This window comes from Cervus canadensis, chromosome 25 (genome assembly GCF_019320065.1).
Source record: "Cervus canadensis isolate Bull #8, Minnesota chromosome 25, ASM1932006v1, whole genome shotgun sequence".
Lineage (NCBI taxonomy): Eukaryota > Metazoa > Chordata > Mammalia > Artiodactyla > Cervidae > Cervus > Cervus canadensis.
In genome coordinates, this window is record NC_057410.1 from 20,813,194 (window position 1) to 20,833,569 (window position 20,376).

Here is a 20,376-nt window from a genome sequence, read left to right on the forward strand (position 1 = left end):
GTTATAGACTTGATTTTTCTGAGTGCGCTGTGTCTTAATGCAACCAGTTGATACAAGGTCTTCTGAACTTGTTCCTTTAAAGGCATTCAATACATTTTCCCATATAAGGTCATAAGAGACTTCAAAAGTTAAATAAAAATAAAAGAGCTGAGTAATTTTAAAAAAAAATAGGTCATAGGAGAAATATGTCTCTGGTCTCAGAATTAAGAATAGTTGTCTTCCCTTAATCACCCAACTGGGTGTCTATTTTTTCTTTGCCCTACTTTGTATATTTCATTTTATTTTTATGTTATTGTCCTGTAGATATCGCTATGAAAGTAAAAGTGAAAGTGTTAGTTGTTCAGCTGGGTCCAACTCTTTGTGACCCCATAGACTATAGCCTGACAGTCTCCTCTGTTCATGGAGTTCTCCAGCCACAATACTGGAGTGTGTAGCCATTCCCTTCTCCAGGGGATCGAACCCGGGTCTCCTACGTTGCAGGAAGATTCTTTACCGTTTGAGCCACCAGGGAAGCTCAGATAGATATCTCTCTATATACCACTTTAATCTTTTGTAAAAGTCAGCAGAGAATAAACAAGTGTTCGGGAAATGACGAAACTAAAGAGATCTGTGAGAATAAGACTTAAGGAAAGAAAGATACTGTCAGCAGTAATAATAGGGAAAAAAAAAACCAACAAAGCACAAGGTCTGTGAGGGTAACATGAGGTTAGGAGTTGTCAGAGTAGACAGGTAAAAAATTCTGGGCTCAAGAATCGGAATGATGCCAAGTGTGAAATAAGTCAGAGAAAGACAAATACTGCATGATTTCACTCATATATGGAATGTAAAACCTAAAACAAATTAATAAACATAACAAAACAGAGTTATAGATACAAACAGGTGGTGGTCAGAGTAGAGAGGGTTTGAGGGGAGGAGATAAATAAGTGAGGGAGACTCAGAGGTACGAACTTCCAGTTATAAAATAAATGAGTTATGAGTATGCAATGTACAGGGTGGGGAATATAGTCAATAACTATTTGGTATCTTCATATGGTGACAACTTATTTTTATCTCTATTTATCTCTTATTTATCTCTAATGCTTATTTTTCCTATCTGTAAAATGATAATGAGAATAATGACCTTGCCATATGATCGACTTCTGTGGAACTTTTTCTCTAGGGTTATCAAGTACTTTATATGAATTTACAGATGAGGAACCTGAGGTTCAGAAGAGGTAAGTGATTTACATGAGTCACAAAGCCAGTCAGTCTTAGAGCTATGACTGGAATGTACACAGTCCAGCTCCAGATCCATACTCTGGACCATTATCTAATACGTGATGATAACATGAACTAACCCACGGAATGCACTGAGCACCCTGCCTGGCACATGATAAGCCTTTAATAATTATTGGCTTACTGTTGCTGCTGCTGCTAAGCAAATGAAAAAGTGAATTACCAATACAGATAATTTTAATATCATAAAAAAATCCTATATCTCAAATATAGTATTTATTTATGTAAATGTTATCAAATTTATAGATAATATAAATGAATAATTAATAATAAATTTAGCAAGGATAACTGGAAAGCATGAGAGCTAAGCACAAAGATTCACATAAATATATTCATCTTGTGCTATTTATTAAAGTTAAAAAAGAAATGAGTCGAGTATCCAAAAGTAAGGAATTGATCAAACAAAATATGGCATATCTCTATACACAGACAAATTCTGGATTAAAATATGACAATTTCAACATAGTCTTCTTCAGGTGATACGATTTGTATGAGTTCTCCTATTTCTTTATTATACTTATCAGTATTCCAATTTTTCTACAATGAAAATACATTGCTATGCTAATTTGAAAAAAGTAAACATTATTTTTAATTGAAATAAGTCAATATAAAGTCCTACATATAATTTTAACAAGTCTACTTTATAGGAACAGTAACAAAGGATCTGTCTGACACCAATCTGCCTTCAAGGACCTATCTAATAAAGGCTTGGTATATCAATATACCCTTACTACGTCTAAGGTGCTAAAAAAAACAATTTGAAACTGTTGTAAGAAGTATCAGATAGAAAGTGCTCAGTCGTGTCCAACTCTTTGGGACCCCATAGACAGTAGCCCACCAGGCTCCTCCGATCATGGGATTATCCAGGCAAGAATACTGGAGTGGGTTGCCATTTCCCTCTCCAGGGGATCTTCCCGACCTAGGGATCGAACCCAGGTCTCCCGCATTGCAGGCAGACACTTTAACCTCTGAGGCACCAGGGATAGATAATATGGAATCCATGCTGGTCAAACATTTGTAGAGTTAATATATTCAACTCTAGGGACCAAACAGAACATCGTCCATTTAGACGGGATGGTTTTGAGGTGTCATCTGGAAGAAGGTTGGCGAGTTTCACGTCCCTGTGAAACAAAGCAGGACCCTGTGGTCTTTGCTCTCCCCACCACGTCCTCTGCCTGCCTTTTGTCTGTGGAAAACTTTAGTCAAAGAATAAGTTTAATCAGAAGAGTGAGAACAGATGGAAACAAAGGAAAACAATCAAACGAGACCAAATAATAATGCAGTCATTAAGCAAAGTCAAGGACCTCTAGCACTTTCTCAAGGGCTATAGATAATATTCTGAGTCATATCCTGTGAGCTGTCTTACAGATATCAAAACACCAGGCGGAGAAGTTAACTGCATGATGACCAGGCTGTGCCCTGGACATGAGCTGCCATGATTTTGAGAACTGGTCTCAAAAAAATGGGAATAAATGGACCTTGGAACTGAAGATTAACTGCACCTAAAACAACCAAGATGACACTGGTCAGACCACTGATGACCAATTTGAAGATGACTGTCAGAGCTGGCTGTGCTGTCTCTGCACATAGCCCCTCCTTCTATCTATAAAAGCTCTTTCCCCACTGGTTGCCAGCGGGGAGGAGCTGATTTTAGGACAGATGTCCATCCGATTTCACCCCATTTCCAGTTGCTGGCATCTAAAATAAAGCAAACTTTCCTTTCCACCAACCTGGCCTGTTTATTGGCTTGTGAGCAGCAAGCAGCTGGACCCCACCATATCCTTTCAATATCTACAAATGGAGTAGTGGGGAAAAGCCACAGGGCAGAAAAATATAGTGCCTGAATACAGGGGAAATTTTCTTAGCAAGCAGAAATAATCAGCAATAAATCAGGCTGCTCTGTGAAGGAACAATATCCTTTGCTGTATGTGAATCATGTTGCCCAAAGCCCAATGAAGAAGGGCAGGGTCACAGTGGTGTAAGCAAGGAACTCCCCTGATATCAATTACCTGAAGACAAGGAAAGAAACACACCAAGGGGGAAAATCCTAGTGAATCCTTGGGAGGTGGAACTCTCCCTTTCTTGCTCTTAGTCTTGAAGAGACTATGTCAACTACTCAGTAAATGTTTGGGTGACATCCTCCTCTGAAAAATAAGCCAAAACCTGGGGGGGAAAAACCCAAGTGAGTGGCTTGTGATGTTATCATAATCCTTTGGGGTTAAAGACAGAATTTGATGGGACCTTAAATACTGTGAGTAATCCAGGTAGAATGTGATCAAGAACCCTATTCTATGAGTCGATTTTCTATATTTTGTTCTCCACATATATTTGGCCTTTAGTGTTTAGCAAAGATTTGCAAAGTCCCAGACTGTCCCATCTCTCATAAGGGAAACCAGGAAAAGAGGTTTCTGCTCACATCTGAATAGGATCATTAAATCCATTATATATGTAAAACACTTTACATATATACATTCTTTGATCCTTACTACAATCTATGAAGAAGGTATTATTACTCTCCCTGTATTACAGATGAGGAAATTGAGGTTATGTAATTTGCCCAAGGTCCACCAATAGTCACAAAGTGGATACTCAAAATATGAACACGAAAGAACTTTCATTGTCAGAACCATGGCTATTCTTTCAGGAAGGAATCACTTTAACTTGTTTGATATTATTTAGCAGCAATTTATGTATATTCTAAGTGTCATGAATGAATTTTTTCTTCTCCCTCTCCACTCCTCCTCACTACTCCCACCAGCTCCCAAATCATGTTTCTCACATGTGCGAGAAACTAGGAAATACCAGATAGCATTTTGATTCAACACACATCCCAAGAATAGTTGTAACTATCACAGTCTAAGAAACACATTGAAAAAGAATGCATTTGTCTGTGATTAAAATTTTAAGACTATTAAACTCTAAACCCAAGCAATATCTTAAAGAAACAGAATACAGTATTTTTGTGGCTATCTGTTTATCAATTAAGAAGTATATTTGACTTTAACATTGAGTAGGATATCTTATGAAGAAGTTAGTGATTAATAAATGGGTTTTAAGAATATGGTAACTTCTGCATGCTTTTAGCAACACCAAAAACAGCAGCTCCTTCTGCTTTTAGGCTGATCTCAATTACCTGTGTTTGTGATTTTGCATAATTCAGCAAAATTATTTTTGCTGTTTTAAACCAATCCTGTTATCTCACTTTTATTTAGTTCTCTTTAATGTGTTAATTTCACTATACAAAATGAAAACACAGGAAACTCCAGCAGTCACACATACCTGTGATCCAAATGGTGAATGGAGAGGATCACTCCAGAATTTAAGTGGGTCTGTTTTAGGGTCACCAGAATAGTAAACTCATGTTTATTTCTCAGCTTCTGAAAAAACTGTTCCGCTGTAGCAGTGGAGGCTTTTATACTTCTGGGAGTATCTAAAAAGGGAAACAAACAGTAAATAGCCTAGAATTTGGTCCTTTATCCTTTATAGTATCCTTTACAGGCAACATCTTTCAGAACATTACAAGTAATTGCTGATAAATATCAAGCTCCAGACTCTCCTGGTAAATTCTTTCAAAAACACTTTTTGCTACACATAACACAGACAGTAAACCACATGAGTGACTGAGCTTATATTTCAGGGATCTTTTTTTCAAAAATGTCTTTGAGACAAGGAATCAAAGAAGCCTGTCAAAAAAGCCTGTTTGAAGAAGTGAGCTTCCAAGTTTTCTGCTCATACTCTTCCTATAGCCTGGATACCATGGCCACGTCAGTGTCAAAATGGAACAAAAAGATGTCCTTCCGAGAACAGGACCTAAGAGACCATGATAGAGCCATTTAGCTTTTCTGACACCTTGTGACAGAAAACTGGATTTAAATCAATGTGCTACCTTTCACATTGATATCTGTAGCCAGAAGGCTTGCTATAAATAGATTTTTTAAAAGATCATTGAAATTAGTCACTCTCAGCCTTCTGTGCACTGGATGAAACATTAAGATCAAATTATCATGCCATATTTTTGAAAGAAATGCAGAGAACTTAATTCCCAAGTCCCTCTCCCCTGATTTAAAGAACAACTAGACAAGAGATTTTAGTAGAAGAGTAGATTTTTATCCTGCAATTCCCTTTGGGTTAGTCTTGCAGCTCCAACCTCAGGACTCATAGGATATGGGAAAAATAGCCAGGGACAGACTTAGTGGACATGATAAAGCCTATCATTCAAGCCAAATGCCAACAAAGCAAAACACTTTCCTATTCAAAGTGTGAGCAAAAGGTTGATGGGACCCAGAACGCAGTTTCTGTTATCAAATCCTTCCACTGGTTTCTATGTTCTAGACTAAGTAGACCAGATAAGGAGCTCTCAATGGGGAAGATCCCTGCATTGGGAGAGAACAATCCTTCCTTGAAAACTGTCCTAGGAACCGCAGAGCCTTTACACCCCTGGTCCTACCCCAAAGAATGTCAGTGGCACCCAATCCTAGTCATTGTAACAACCAAAGTTCTCCCACACATTGCCAAGCATTCTCTTGGGAGCAGTGTAGCAGAAATCAGGTTCAGAATAACTACCTTGATAAAACAGAGATTATGGGATTAATCTAAAGTTCCCACTTTTCCAGCCCAACAAATTTATGGAATAAAAATGTAACCATCTGGTTTGTGTCCATCACTGGGAATGCACACACATGGGGAAGCCCTCAAGTTAGTCATAAAATAGAGAAGGGGACAAATAATCCTAATAAAATAAAAGATATGCTGTCATTTTCAGCATAAATACAAAGTGTTCTTTCAGGTAAATACAAAGTGTTCTTTCAGGTAAATACAAAGTGTTCTTGGACCACAGAAGGAAAAGCAGCCAACATCAGTTGGAGGGAAGGAGCTCATGAAACAGATGGTATTTGGTCAGGAATTACGGGCTTCCCTGGTGGCTCAGACGGTAAAGAATCCACCTGCAATGAAGGAGACCCAGGTCTGATCCCTGGCTTGGGAAGATCCCCTGGAGAAGTGAATGGCTGCCCACCCCAGTATTCTTTCCTGAAGAATCCCAGGGACAGAGAAGCCTGGCGGGCTACAGTCAATGGGGTCAAAAAGAGTCAGACATGACTGAGTGACTAACACTTTCAACATCTTCACCAGGTAGAGAAGAGAGGGAAAACCATTCCAGCCATAGACATAGCTGATGAAAAAGCAGAGAGGTGTGAAAGGGCATGACATGGCTGAAAGAGCAAACAGCAGCCACTGCAGAACGGAGCTGGGCAGGAAAGCTGGACAGGATAGGCAGGGCTTTGTCTGCCAGTGTGACAGATACTTGTCTTTGTCACCATCCACGATTTAATCTCTGGGTGCAAAAATTAAAATAAATAATAATAATTCTTATGTACCACTGAAAAACGATCCCACCTCACTCCTAACCCACAGCTTCCTCTGTGCTAGGACTCTGATCCATCACAGCACCACCTCTTCCTGTCTGCAGTAACTGATTCAGGATCAGGCACCTAACCCAGGACAAGGAAATCAGGTTCAGGATACTGGTTCAAAGTTTCAGGACAAAGAAAATTCCATGTTTCCAAAAAGAAACTTCTTCAGTTCTATCCCATAGTCACAACCAACAGCATAGCAATAATCTGCAATATCAGCCATGGTTAATGTAATTCTTTCTCCCCAGACTCCATCAAGGAGAAGAGAGGCTTTGCAGAGATGCAATCCAATTCCTCTGAGCTCCAAAACCTTCTGTTTCCTCAAGGAGGCACATAAGATGTGACTCTGTGAGAAGAATTTATCTTGTGTTAACTTTTAATCTACTCTAATTTACATACAAGTGAATTATCCACAAATTCCATAACTTCATTCCAATTTATAGATAAAAGCAAATTAAAATTGAATTATAAATATTTATTATGCCTCCCCCTCCCCCACCCTTTTCAGGCTTGAGTTTGGTTCAAGGTAGAGCTTGAGGAAAATCCTTTGTCTTGCTGAACAGGGTGATAGATGGGGACTCAAGGGAGAGAAACAGAGGAAGAACTACATTGAATATGGAAATGATGATCAGAGCCACCAACAGAAGCAAAGGCATGGCCCAGTGAGAGAAAAGAAATTGAGAAAAGCATAGCAGCTGCCTGACAAGGTAGAACTTTAGAGAAGAGATGCTTAAAGAGGATTTTTAGAAAGTTTCATCATTTGGTACTCAAAAGAAAACCTCTGTTATTTTCCATTGCTTTTGGAGTCAGATTTGTGAAGGGTTGAGAGGCTGTATTATTTTTGTGGGTTTGTTTGTCTTGTTTTCAGATGAAATGACATGTGAAGACTGACCTTATGATGAAAGGAAGAAGAACATAAAAATGGATTACATTTGAGTACCCTTGGTAAAAATGGTTGAAAACATGGTGAAGGTTAGTGTAGTTGAAAGGAAATCATTTTGTAAAAATTGTTCAATCTTCATTTTGGAAAATTTTCTCTGGTAGCCATATGGAAGGTTATTTGCAAAAAGAAAAAAAAATTGAACATAGGGAAAACTCTTGAGAGACTAACAATTCACATGATTGTTGCCTTTTCGATAAGTTTCACACGTTTTGGCATTTACCAGGAATGGTGACATAGAGCTACTTACTGGTCATTTCACTGCCTGTCAGGAACGCTGATGCAAAAAAGGGCCAAGTGAACACCAGATGTTATTTGCATTGAGATTCAGGAAGTACTTAAGGAGACCTGCAGGGCAGAACCATCCTCTATCCTACCAGGGTGGTAAGGAGGGTCTCAGAAGATCTCTATCCAGCTTAGACTTAAGCCTATTCGTTCATGGGGTCACAGTTCAGGACAAGCTCTCTCACCTGTCCAAGCTCTCCTCTGGGCCCATTACACTTCCTGTTTTGCTCCCTCTATGAGGACCAGGGTGACTTGCAAGAAGAACAGACCCTCAAACATCAAACATGTCCTACAGAAGCTCCATTCAGTCTACACTTTACTGACAGGAAAAAGGAAATTCTTTTTTCCATCCTGATTAACCAAGTTCATGGTTACAGAGGTTTAAAAACTGGGGCTGGCATGAACCTCACATTCGTAGTCCAGAAGCCTAAGACACAGTGAAGGGAGGTTATTGAATGAGACAGAGAGGGAACCTATAGGAAGCAGAATAATTTTCAGCTTTCTGTCAACAGAACACCATCTCTCACCAACCTTACCTCACCCTAGTGATATTTACATCTATTGTCCCCCCTTAAAAACATGTTTTTCAAGAATCCATTATGTCTGAGTCTAAGCAGGACTTGATAGGTGCCTGAACTCTGTGAGTAGCTCAGAAAAATTAGCAGGGCTTGAAGTCAAGAGGTTTTTAGAAAGCATGGTCTAAACAATCTGGTCACCAATAAAAGACGGGCGAAAGGTGAAAAAAAAAAAAAAACAGAAAAAAATTGAATCCAAAATTCCCAGCTTGAGAGACTGAATGAAAGGACCTGCAGAACGAGCATAATGGTACCCAGATGGGATTTCAATTTTAGAAGCGGTCATTCTGAGGTGTTCAGAGACGTGCATGTGGACATGTCCAGTAGGAGGCTGGCACTACAGAACCTGATCTCAAGAGAGAGGCTAAGGTTGGCGGTATAAATGTAGAGGTCATCGGAATACAGCATCTAAAGTGATAGGCATGCCTGAATAAATCATAGGAATCATAGGAATAAGAGAGGATTAAAGGATGGACCGTAAAGACACTAGATCTGTCGAACAGCAGGGACAGCATATATAACTACATAAAGCTGCACATGTATACCATACAACATTTGTCTTTCAAAAATGTATAAATAATATATTTTCCCCTTTGAACTCACATTCCATTTTATTCTCACAAAGCTTAACAAGGACAACTGTTATCACTTCCTTTTTCAATGGGAAAAGCAAACCAAGGAACAATTCTGTGATTCACCCAAAGGCACCCAGCATGCTAGAGGTGTATTGGGGATGACAATTTTTGGTCCAATATTCCTTCCACTAAATTGCCCTGCTTTCTGAACACATCCTAACCTATGCTCAACTGCCTCTCACAAACAGAAAAGCAAATTCAAGAATATCAACACAGAAAATAATGTAGAAAAGAGTAATTATATAAGATAACATTTTTAGTTCCTTCAGTGACTGGCTTAGTAGTGATTTTAAGAAAGGTCACTTTCCTCATTTGCATTTGTTTCCCAATTCGTAAAGTTAGCATTCTTGCCTTCTATTTTCATCTCAAAGATTACATAATGTTCAAAGAGACTTCTTAGTTCCTGTGATTATTACTTCAAGACCCAACTCTATTCCTCACCAGAAAGTCAAGGCAGAGAAACCACCTTCTACTTTATTTTTGTTATCATTTCAATTTTCAGAATTCACAATTAAATTCAGGGATGTATTAAGCAATTCCTCAACAAGGTCTCCTGTTAGGAACCACGCATAAAAAAAAGAATGTGTGTGGTGGTTCTGAACCCAGAATAATGAGTTTCCAATGCCAGCTATACAGATGACTAGCTGTGCTTGGCATGTAGCAACACCACGTGTTGGCTTTTCACGTTATGATACATATTATTATTACTCTCACAAGCAATGAGCCTGTGCTCAAACTACCAAGTGCCATTATACCCTTGTGACTTTCTGAGTTCACTTTCATGCTAAGTATCTCAAACTCAGCCACAAAATACGTTTCCACATACGAAAATTGACATAAAAGTTTCTGGCAATGTAAACATTGCATCGTTTTAAGAGTCTGAAAAAAAAAAAGTTTCTGGCAATGAAATTATTCTTAGGATAAACCCTGCTTACCACCCTCTGTTTCTAGAGAACTGATCATTCTCTTATGGACACAAGTCAAAGTGAACTGAATTTCTTTTCAAAGAAGAACTGATAAAGATCATTTGAACTGCCTGTTTAGAGAAAAACAGGCTAAGAAAAGGGTCTTTAAATGCTACTAGGAAGCTGCACAGAAGAATTTACCAACATGCCCATGCTATACAAGGTCTTTTTAATTGCAGAACTGCTTGAATTTAAAGCAAAACTTTGTTTCCATGTTTTCCATATTTATTGTGTGCAGAGCATAAATATCCCACCAAAAACACATGGCATTTTCAAGTAGTTATTAATATATAATAAAGCAGGCCAGAAGCAATCACATCAAAATGCTCATTTTTAGTCATGGGGCTTCCAGAATGGAGAGATGAGCTTATACATGAATGCACAGTAACCCCCTGCCCCCAACACACACACGGTTTAGGGGAGAGAGGAGAGTGAGGGTGAAATGGAGAGACTGGTGTCTTTCTAAATCAAAATGCAGCTGAATGCAAGTGTATCTGTGGTCACAAATATGGATGTTTACTGATAAAGAACCCAACTGGAGCTTCTTTAAGTACTAATTTTGGTGCATTAGTAGTAAAAGAAGGAATCTGTCCATCTCCCAATAACAAAGCAATTGTTAATAATTCTTTCTTTCTTTTGCACTTAAACTGCATCACTACCACTGCCATCATGAATCGAATGAGTCTCTGCCCCCTGACAGGTCTCTATCCTGTCTGCAGTATGTAGAAACCTAAATTGACTTCCTGCCACATAATCAGACTAATAAAAATAAAATGTGCAGATTCAATCATTAAAAAGTCTATCTCAGGCATAGAATGGTTAACTTCGAATGTTCCAAACCTCACCAAATTACCCTATTTTCCCAGTCTCTAACTGGGAAAGGTTGTTGTCTTCTAAATTCAGGTTAGAAATGTATGCTGTTATAACTATTGTCATTGTTGTCCAATGCTCTTGCTCTCCCTTCAATAATCCCATGCCTTTACAGTCCAAAACTTTGAAGGCAAAGTAATAATTTTAAAAGCCATAAAAACTGGATTAACACAGAATATGCAGTTTGCATGAGCAAATCTCATGAGCAATCATGAGCAAATCAACATGAGCAATCTCATTTGAAGCCTCAAAGCAACTTTGAATAAATGGGATTAGCTCTACAGTAATAAAAATTACAGATGAGGAAAGCAGAGCAGAGAAACCAAAACACTCATCTCCACTACAGGCTCAAAATCAGAGCTGATGTCTATCAACTTACTATATGAGGGACTTGTTGGTTCAAAACTTCAGGAACTTCCTGAATGAAATCTAAAACTGGCCACACACACAGAGGGCAAGGAGAGACTGTAGGAAGAGGCAGATAGCTTCAGATTGATAGATGGCAGGTTTAACAAACAAAGGAACTTACACACCAGGCTTGTCTTGGGCAGTTGCAAGATGAATAGATCTCCACACTCCCCTACCAGAATCTTAAAAGTTTATATAGAAACCTTAAACTGGGTTCAGTCACATATAACTTCCAGATGGTCTCAAAAACACATTGTTTCTTCAAGGTGTCTGTATGGTTGAAAAGAGCTCCCACTGTGGGTACCCCACAGTACCAGTGGTACCAGTGGGTACCAACATACCAGTGAAATGTACATTTCAAGGATGGCAGGGAGTAAGGAGCTTCTGATTGCCCTAGTCTGACTTTTGGGTCATCTGGCGGTCGTTTCCTTTGCTCAATGACCTCCTCCAGGAGAGTACCCTAGGCAATTATGTGGGGCTACTGGAACGAACCTACCAAATTCAGTTGACAGAACCTGGATCCCAACCCCGGCCATGATGGCGATGCATACTCTACAAAGCAGATAAAACCTCATTTTAAGTTAACTTTTAAGAAAAAACTTATTCTGAAGATAAACAAATACATTTTTCTTGATCTTTGGATCAATTTAGGATTTGCAGATCTACAAAACTACTCATATCACACAATCTCTCAGCTGTTTCAACAACTGAGGTGTAACAGGCACTAAATTTTAAAAAGTTTTTCAAAAAGACAATTTTCAAATAATTCTCCTCAAAAAGTTACTGATCAAAATGTATGAGTAATCCACAACTTTTTCATCAACAAACGCACATCTAAGGATGCCACATCCTCACACTTTAGACATCTACATGTTTCTTTACATTCCCAGGTTTGGGGAGTACAAAGACACACTCTTGGGAGGTCAACTTGGAAATATCCCTTCACTGAATCCAAAACAACCTCAAAAGTTTCTTACAAATCCACAGATAATTATACTTTGATTCAATGCATAATAAACATATATCTTCATGTGTTATTTACCAAAAAGATTTGCTGGCTCAGTGTTGTGAATACCTGTGTGTGTGCTCAGTCATGTCCAACTCTTTGCAATTCCATGGACTGTAGCCGGTCAGGTTCCTCTGTCCATGAAATTGTCTATGCAAGAGCACTGGAGTGGGTTGCCATTTCCTACTTTCGGGGATCTTACTGACCTAGGGATTAAACTTGAGTCTCTTGCATCTCCTGCATTGGCAGGCAGATTCCTTACCACAGCACCACCTGGGATGCCCCAACACACAAATAGACATACACAAATAAATACAATAAAAAATCAGAAACAAAAGCATCCACTAACTAGTCAAAGAAACAAAAACAAACAGCAGATTCTACTACTAGATTTAGTAACTATATGATTGACTTTAAGCAAACTATCAGAATTTTCATTATTAAAACAGAACAAAATGTAGTCAAGGTGTAAAGGGGTTAAAATAATAAAACATCTCTACACTTTGAAGCTTAAAATTATATACACAACAACCATAAGACAAGATATTCTCTCTTTAGTCACTAAATCATGTCTGACTCTTGTGACCCCATGTACTATAGCCTGCCAGGCTCCTCTGTCCATGGGATTCTCAAGGCAAGAATACTGGAGTGGGTTGCCATTTCCTTCTCCAGGGGATCTTCCTGACCCAGGAATTGAACCCAGGTCTCCTGCATTGCAGGCAAATTCTTTACTGACTGAGCTATGAGGGAAGCCCTACACTTTGAAGCTTAAAATTATATACACAACAACCATAAGACAAGATATTAAGGTTATTCTATTTTTGTTTGTTTTGATTCCATGGTAACAAGCAAAACTGAAAACTGGCTTCCATGAAAACTGCTGCTTGAGTCTATAATCATATTAATACTTTTAGCTAGTGTTTAGCAGTCCCTCAGATCTTCACCAGTGAAATTAGCAGCTGTTTTGTTACCAGCAAAATTAAGAAGGTAAATTAGCCAAAACAGTATTCCTCTTTATCATCTCTTCTCTCAATTGCAATACTGCTTAAGAATAAGATCAAACAGACGGAAATACTAAGCAAATAGAAGGGAATATGATGATTGATGACAATGACAATGTCAATGATTAAAATGATGACATCATCTACAACTTCAGTAGACTGCTTGCACTGCTTTGTTGATCCTATCCATCATTTACGGATAGTAGTCTCAACAACATCCTTTGAACATAAGTAGTAGATCTGAGAATTAGTAATTTGCCAGACTTTTATTTAAAGTAGCCCAAAATATTATATACAACTGAACCCAAACTGTATACAATGTCTTAGCTAATATCATCAGTCAATGTCTTAAATACACAAGGAAACTTAAATTCATGGACTTTCATGATTTACAAAACATACTTTTGCTTTGATTAAAGTCATTAAAAACTTTAATAAGTGAAATGTTTGAATTTCTTTAAAAAAGGAAAAAACATGAATTTTTATTAGTCTTACTATTGATTATTAACAGATGAAGAGGCTCAACTGCACCTTCCTATACTGATACAGTTAGGATGAATGAGGTATTGCTTACATTAACAAACTGCTCACCTTAACAGTGAAGTGTATAAATTCATCGATTATGTAACCTCTCTTTTCTCTTATAAGATATCTCATATATAGTACCTAGCTATATCTTTAATACATATATAATTACTCTTTGTAAATGTTCATCTATTAAGAGAGTAACTAGAAATTTAAAAGAAATATATATATATATATATATATATATAAAATAGTTTTTTCAGTGAACCATATGTCATTCATGTATTTTATCTGAAGCCTCATCAAATATTCATACAGTCCCTGAAAAGGATAAGACAGAAAAAACAATATGTTCATTCACAAAGCTGGCTATCTTTTTATCCACACATATGTTAGTGTTTAGCTTGGCTTAGTAGATTTATTAGTGCAAAAAGAAAGAAGAAAACATAGGATCAAGATGAGATTTTCATTATGTATCCTCAATATTCAATTGACAGGAATAAAGAATAGGGATCTCTAAGATAGTTTTACATCTATAAAATGTAATTTAATTTATAAATGGTGCAACCTCAGATTGCACAGGCAGATTTTAACAGAATCTTTGTTGAATAGCCAAAGAGACAGTATACAGTTCCCCATCAATTATGCAGAGCTGAAGTGCTGAAATACACAATTTCATCTTCTACCAAATAGGCCAATTTGACCTGAGACATCAATTTTGGGAATTTGCTCCGCTTTTATCCTCCTTTAATTACAATAATCAAATTACTTTAGAATAACAAGACAACAAAATATCAGTTATCATGATTTATCATCCTATTGAAACTGTGCTTTTTTATGATTATTATTTTCACAGCAAGAAAGAAAATAGCATTATGAAGTACCAAAGGATACAGGGCATAGCATAATCAATTTCTCAATCCAGAGTCTCAGACACCAGCCCTTAAGTCTACCTCTGTCCTTGTTCCCCAGGCCCGGTATCTGTCTCCCCTCCATTTCTGAACCAGTTATGATAATTAGGTCAGAAAATTAAAAGCAAAGCTCAGAATTAAGTCTTACTGCTCAGAGATTCAATAACAATAAAATAGCTCTGAGAATTTGTACAGCCTCTAAAATAAATCATTTCCCAGCCCTGCTATGTTGGCCCAATCTACAAAGTTGAGCCACTGCTTCAGTTTTCTAGCCTAGAACTCAAAATTCTGTCCTGCACACCCATCTGTTTGGTTGAGGCTCTGACACTCAGATAGGATCTTGCCAATTCTCTCTGCTAATCCTCAGGAATAGATGAATCCTGTTAAAAAGTGTCAGAATGCTAGATCCATCAAATGATGCCTGGCTGCCTTTGAACTGTAGGGGTTACTGGACTTTCCTCATTAGCAGACTGGATACCACCCCAACTCCCACTCATCCTCATACCGTCCTCCATCCCATCTTATCATCCTCCTGGAGTTTTTCCTGCTCCTGAGTTTTTCTAAATTATGTTCACTGTTTAAGTGAGGATTCTATCCCTAGGTAAAGGATAGAAGATTCACTCACTGTCTAAGCTTATCTCTGAACTTCACCTTAATCTCCACTACTCATTCCCAGGAGCCTTAAATCTAATCTTACCAAGCTTAGGTCTCTCCCATTCCAAGACTTGGATTTCTCCTTAAGTGCTCCTTCCTTCGCTAAGTATTGCCTCCAGTTTCTGGCTCACGTTAATTAATTCAATAAATATATATTGAGTACTTGCTATGAAGTGAGCATTCAACAACAAAGATCAGGAATAATTCAATACAGTGAACTGTCCACTGTGCAGAGACTGCTCATTTTCCTCCATTAGCAAGAATTGTCTTCTTCTTAGCAATAAAACTCCATACTTTCATCTGGGCACATGGCTGTTCAGCTAAGAACTATGTTCCAGCTAAAGAGGCCAAGTGACTCAGATCTGGAAAAAGGATGTGAGTAGAAGTGATACGTGCTATGATCCAGATTTTAATATTAAAAAGGAAACCGACTGCTCACCACTTTCCTTTCCCTCAGACTGGAATCAGGATGCTGCAGTAGTAAGTGAAGTTCTTCAATGAAGACAAGTGCATTGTGGGACCTTGAATAATCTCACATGGCAAAGACACCCATCATCCAAGAAAGCACTGGCCTGCCTCTAGACTGCTAAGGTGAGAGAGAAACAACTTCTTCCTTTATTAAACACTGAATTAGAGGTGTCTCTGTTACAGGAGCTTAGCCTATTCCCTAGGTAATACATCTCTCCAAGTTTCCTGTGACTCATTCAGATGGTCCTTGAGGAATCATTCTTTAAAACAAGGATCAGCAAATGTGAGGTGGCATCTCATTTTGCTTTCAGTTTGCACATCCCTGATGATTACTTATGTTGAGTACCTTTCCATTTGCCTTCTGTCTATCTGGATGTCTCCTTTCAAAACGTAAATATCCTCCAGTTAAAATAATTTTTTTAAAAAATGCCAATTGAGGTCCTCTGCCTGTTTTTAAATGGGTTTTTTGCTTTTTTAATTTTGAATTTTATGGGTTCTTTATGTATTTTGGATATCAACTCCTTACTAGATATATTGTTTGCAAATATCCTCTCCCATTCAGTAGACTGCCTTTCATTTTGTTCATGGTTTTTTTTGTTCTGGAAAAGCTTTTTGGTCTGATGTAGCCCTACCTCACATCCGTCAGAATGGCTGTTATCAAAAAAAGAAGGAACAAGTGTTAGTACTAATGTAGAGAAAAGGGGACTCTCATGCACTGTTGGTGGTAATGTAAACTGATGCACACATTCTGGAAAACAGTATGAAGTCTCCTCAAAAAATTCAAAATAGAACTATCATATGATCCAGAAATTCTACTTCCAGATATTTAAGGAAAGAAAACAAAAACATAAATTGAAAAGCTACATATGTATACGTATGTTGTTCCATTTATGTTTTTGTTCTATATATATATATCCCTATGTTCATTGCAGTACCAGCTACAATAGCCAAGACATGGAAGCAATCTAAATGTCCATCAATAGATGAATGGAAAAAGATGTGGTACATATATACAATGGAATATTTACCCATCCTTAAAATAAAAAGAATTATTAATTCTTCATTCTTTGTTTCCATTACCTATAAATTTGAAATATTGCCATTTGCAGCAATATGGATAGACATGGAAGGTATTATGTTAAGTGAAATAACTCATACAGAGAAAGACAAATATCATATGATTTCACTTATATGTGAAATCTGAAAAACAAAACAAAACAGAAGAGACTCACAGATACAGAGAATAAATCTGTGGTTGCAGAAAGGGAATGGATGAAACAGGTGAAGGGGATTAAGAGGAACAAACTCTCAGTTACAAAATAATAAGTCACAGGGATACAAAGTATACATAGGAAATATAGTCAATTATGGATTTCCCTCCTAGCCTAGTTGGTAAAGAATCTGCCTGCAATGCAGGAGACCAAGGTTCCTGGGTTGGGAAGATCCCCTGGAGAAGGAATGGCAACCCACTCCAGCATTCTTGCCTGGAGAATCCCCATGGACAGAAGAGCCTGGCGGGCAACAGTCCATGGGGTCACAAAGAGCAAGCGACTGAGCAGAGCCCAGCAGCATGTTAGTGTTAGCTTGGCTTAGTAGATTTATTAGTGTAAAAAGAAGGAAGAAACATACAGGATGAGATTTGTATTATGTATCTCCAACATTCAATTGAACCTATTAATTGACAAGAATAAAGAATAGGGACCTCTAAGATAGTTTTACAGGGTCACAGGAGTCAGACACGACCTAGAAACTAAATCACCACCATAGTCAAAATTAAAGTCAACTTTGATGATGAATGATAACTGGTCTTAGTGGTGGTGATTATTTTATAATGCATAAAAATATCAAATCATTATTCTGTACACCTGAAGCGAATATAATATTGTGTGCTAATTATAACTCAACTAAAAAACAAAGTAAATAAAACAAGCATCAGCAGAATTTTCTGTATATTGCCAAACAATAAATATTTTAAGCTCTGTAGGCCACATACCTCTCTGTTACACACTCTTTTATATTCATATTTATGTTTATAATCATTTAAAAATTTAAAATGGCTTCTCAGGTGGCTCAGTGGTAAAGACTCCACCGGCCAATGCCAGAGACACAAGAGGCGGGTTCAGTCTCTGTGTCCGGAAGATCCCCTGGAGGAGGAAATGGCAACCCACCCCAATATTCTTGCTGGGAGAATTCCATGGACAGGGGACCCTGATAGGCTACAGCCCAGGGAGTCACACGGAGTTGGACGCGATTGAGAGGCTGAGCACACAAAAACTTTAAATACCATTCTTAGCTCAGAAAGCGAAATATTAGTCACTGTCTAACTGTGTCTGACTCTTCGCAACTCTGTGGACTATAACCCACCAGGCTCCTCTGTCCATGGAATTCTCCAGGTAAGAATACTGGAGTGGGTTGCCATGCCCTTCTCCAGATCAAACCGAGGTCTCCTGCATTGCAGGCAGATTGTTTACCATCTGAGCCATCAAGGAAGCCCTCTTAGCTCAAAAGGTCATATAAAAAACAGGCCTCCAATTTGGCCCACAGGGCCACGGCTTACTGAACCCTAAGAACAACAAATGTAGATATAATTTCCCTTAGATAAAGAGGAATTCTTTTAGAATAAAATAATACCATTTGCAGAAACGCAGGTGAACCTGAAGATGACCATACTAAGTGAAATAAACTAGAAAAAGACATATACCATATGATATCACTTACATGTGCAATCTCAAATATGACACAAATGAACTTATCTATGAAACAGAAAGAGACTCACAGACATCGAGAATAGACTTGTGGTTGCCAAAGGACAGGGAGGATGGGGGAGGGATAGACTATGAGTTTGAGATTAATAGATGCAAACTATTATATATAGGATGGATAAACAACAAGGTTCTACTGCATAGCACAGGCAGTTCCATTCAATACCCTGTGATAAACCACAATGGGAAAGGATATGAAAAGATACATGAATAATTGAGTCACTATGCCGTACAGCAGAAATTAACACAACATTGTAAATCAACTACAATAAAATGATTTTTAAAAAGAAATTATTTTGTATCTTTAGTTATATTTATGTTGAGAATGTAAGACCAAAAAAATGTAATGATCTGCTTAATTAGAGCAAGTTGAGATGCTACAGAATCAAAAAAGAGGGAGATAATTCCTGTTAACTTGCTTTCATCACTGTTGTAAATATCTATATTGGGGGCATATCCTATTGTCCTTCTGTGACAGGCTTCCGGAGTGCAGGGATCAACTTCGTAATTCTCCTTCTTGGCAGAGTTCATGTAGAAAATACGTATGTGGACAATTGTCTTGTTCACTGATGATTTTCAATACAGTGTTTGCTGTTTGCTCAAATAACTAAGTAGAAGTTAGAGATTTATTTTGCCTCCAAATATTCCTTTGCGTTGCACTTAGGTTAATATTTATGATTTAAAATGTGGAACAGATGATAACCCAAACAAATATAAAAAAAATTTACAGTAATATTTTATATTGTTATATATTAAAACCAAAGACTCTCTCCTTTCCCCTTGGAATATAAACTGGCATGAATGGAGAAGGAATCTAGATTTATGAAAAGAACTCAGCCTTTTGTAGCAATGAGATGAGCATGTTCCTAGAAAAAGGAATAATAGAGGGTCTCAGTTAATGAGAGGTACAAAAGTTTCCCTTCACATGATTACACTGTGGCTTGAGTACTTTCTTAGAAACGTCACAAATTTCCAGAATGTCAGAGGAAACAATCTCCAACTGAATGGCAAAAAACACCTTCCAGAACCAAATGAAAGCACTGGACCTGTCTTCCCTCAGCTCCACCATCAGTTTGGGGATAGTTGTGAGTTGACCTACATAGAATGTTCAGAACATTTTGATAAATTAATGTTCTTGGTTTTCTTTCTTTTCAAAAAACTATTCAGGCAAAAGGTCTACACAATGGTCTACAGGTAGCTTCCTCACTACATTTTACACCCTTTAAAAGAGAGGAGAACCCAGGCATCAAAACTATCCTGGAATTATAGAAATGAGGATTTAACATGTCACATTCTGCCTTCTTGACAGCTCTTTTTCTTTCATGGCAGTCTAGAGCTCTGATTGTTTTTTTTTGTTTTTTGTTTTTTTTTTTTAATTTTTTTTTTTGTTGTTGTTGTTTTTTTCATTGATATGCAGCCATGGATTTACATGTATTCCCAATCCCGATCCCCCCTCCCACCTCCCTCTGGACTTTTTCATTGTTTTTCAGTGTAGCAGTTTTGCTCTCTTATATCTTTCTCTGTTTCTTGTCTAATTCCTCTATGTGCCAGTCTGACATCCTCAGAAAAAACTGATTTTATCTCCTTGAGGGCAACATCTGCACCTTTTAGTTCTCTTCAATTCCTAACTACTGGCAATTATATTCCAAGACAGAGAGAAAGAGTTTGAAAAATATTTGTTGAAA

General features: G+C 37.8%; 1 protein-coding gene across 4 annotated transcripts in view; it reads right to left on the minus strand.

Annotated features, from left to right (window-relative positions):
• The window catches only part of NELL2 (neural EGFL like 2), a 438,955-nt gene that overhangs the window by 306,348 nt on the left and 112,231 nt on the right, over positions 1-20,376 (minus strand). For all 4 annotated transcript variants that reach the window (XM_043447184.1, XM_043447185.1, XM_043447186.1 and 1 more), the window contains one exon: positions 4,555-4,705. In XM_043447184.1, the coding sequence (XP_043303119.1) occupies positions 4,555-4,705 (151 nt within the window). The remainder of the gene's footprint in view (positions 1-4,554; positions 4,706-20,376) is intronic.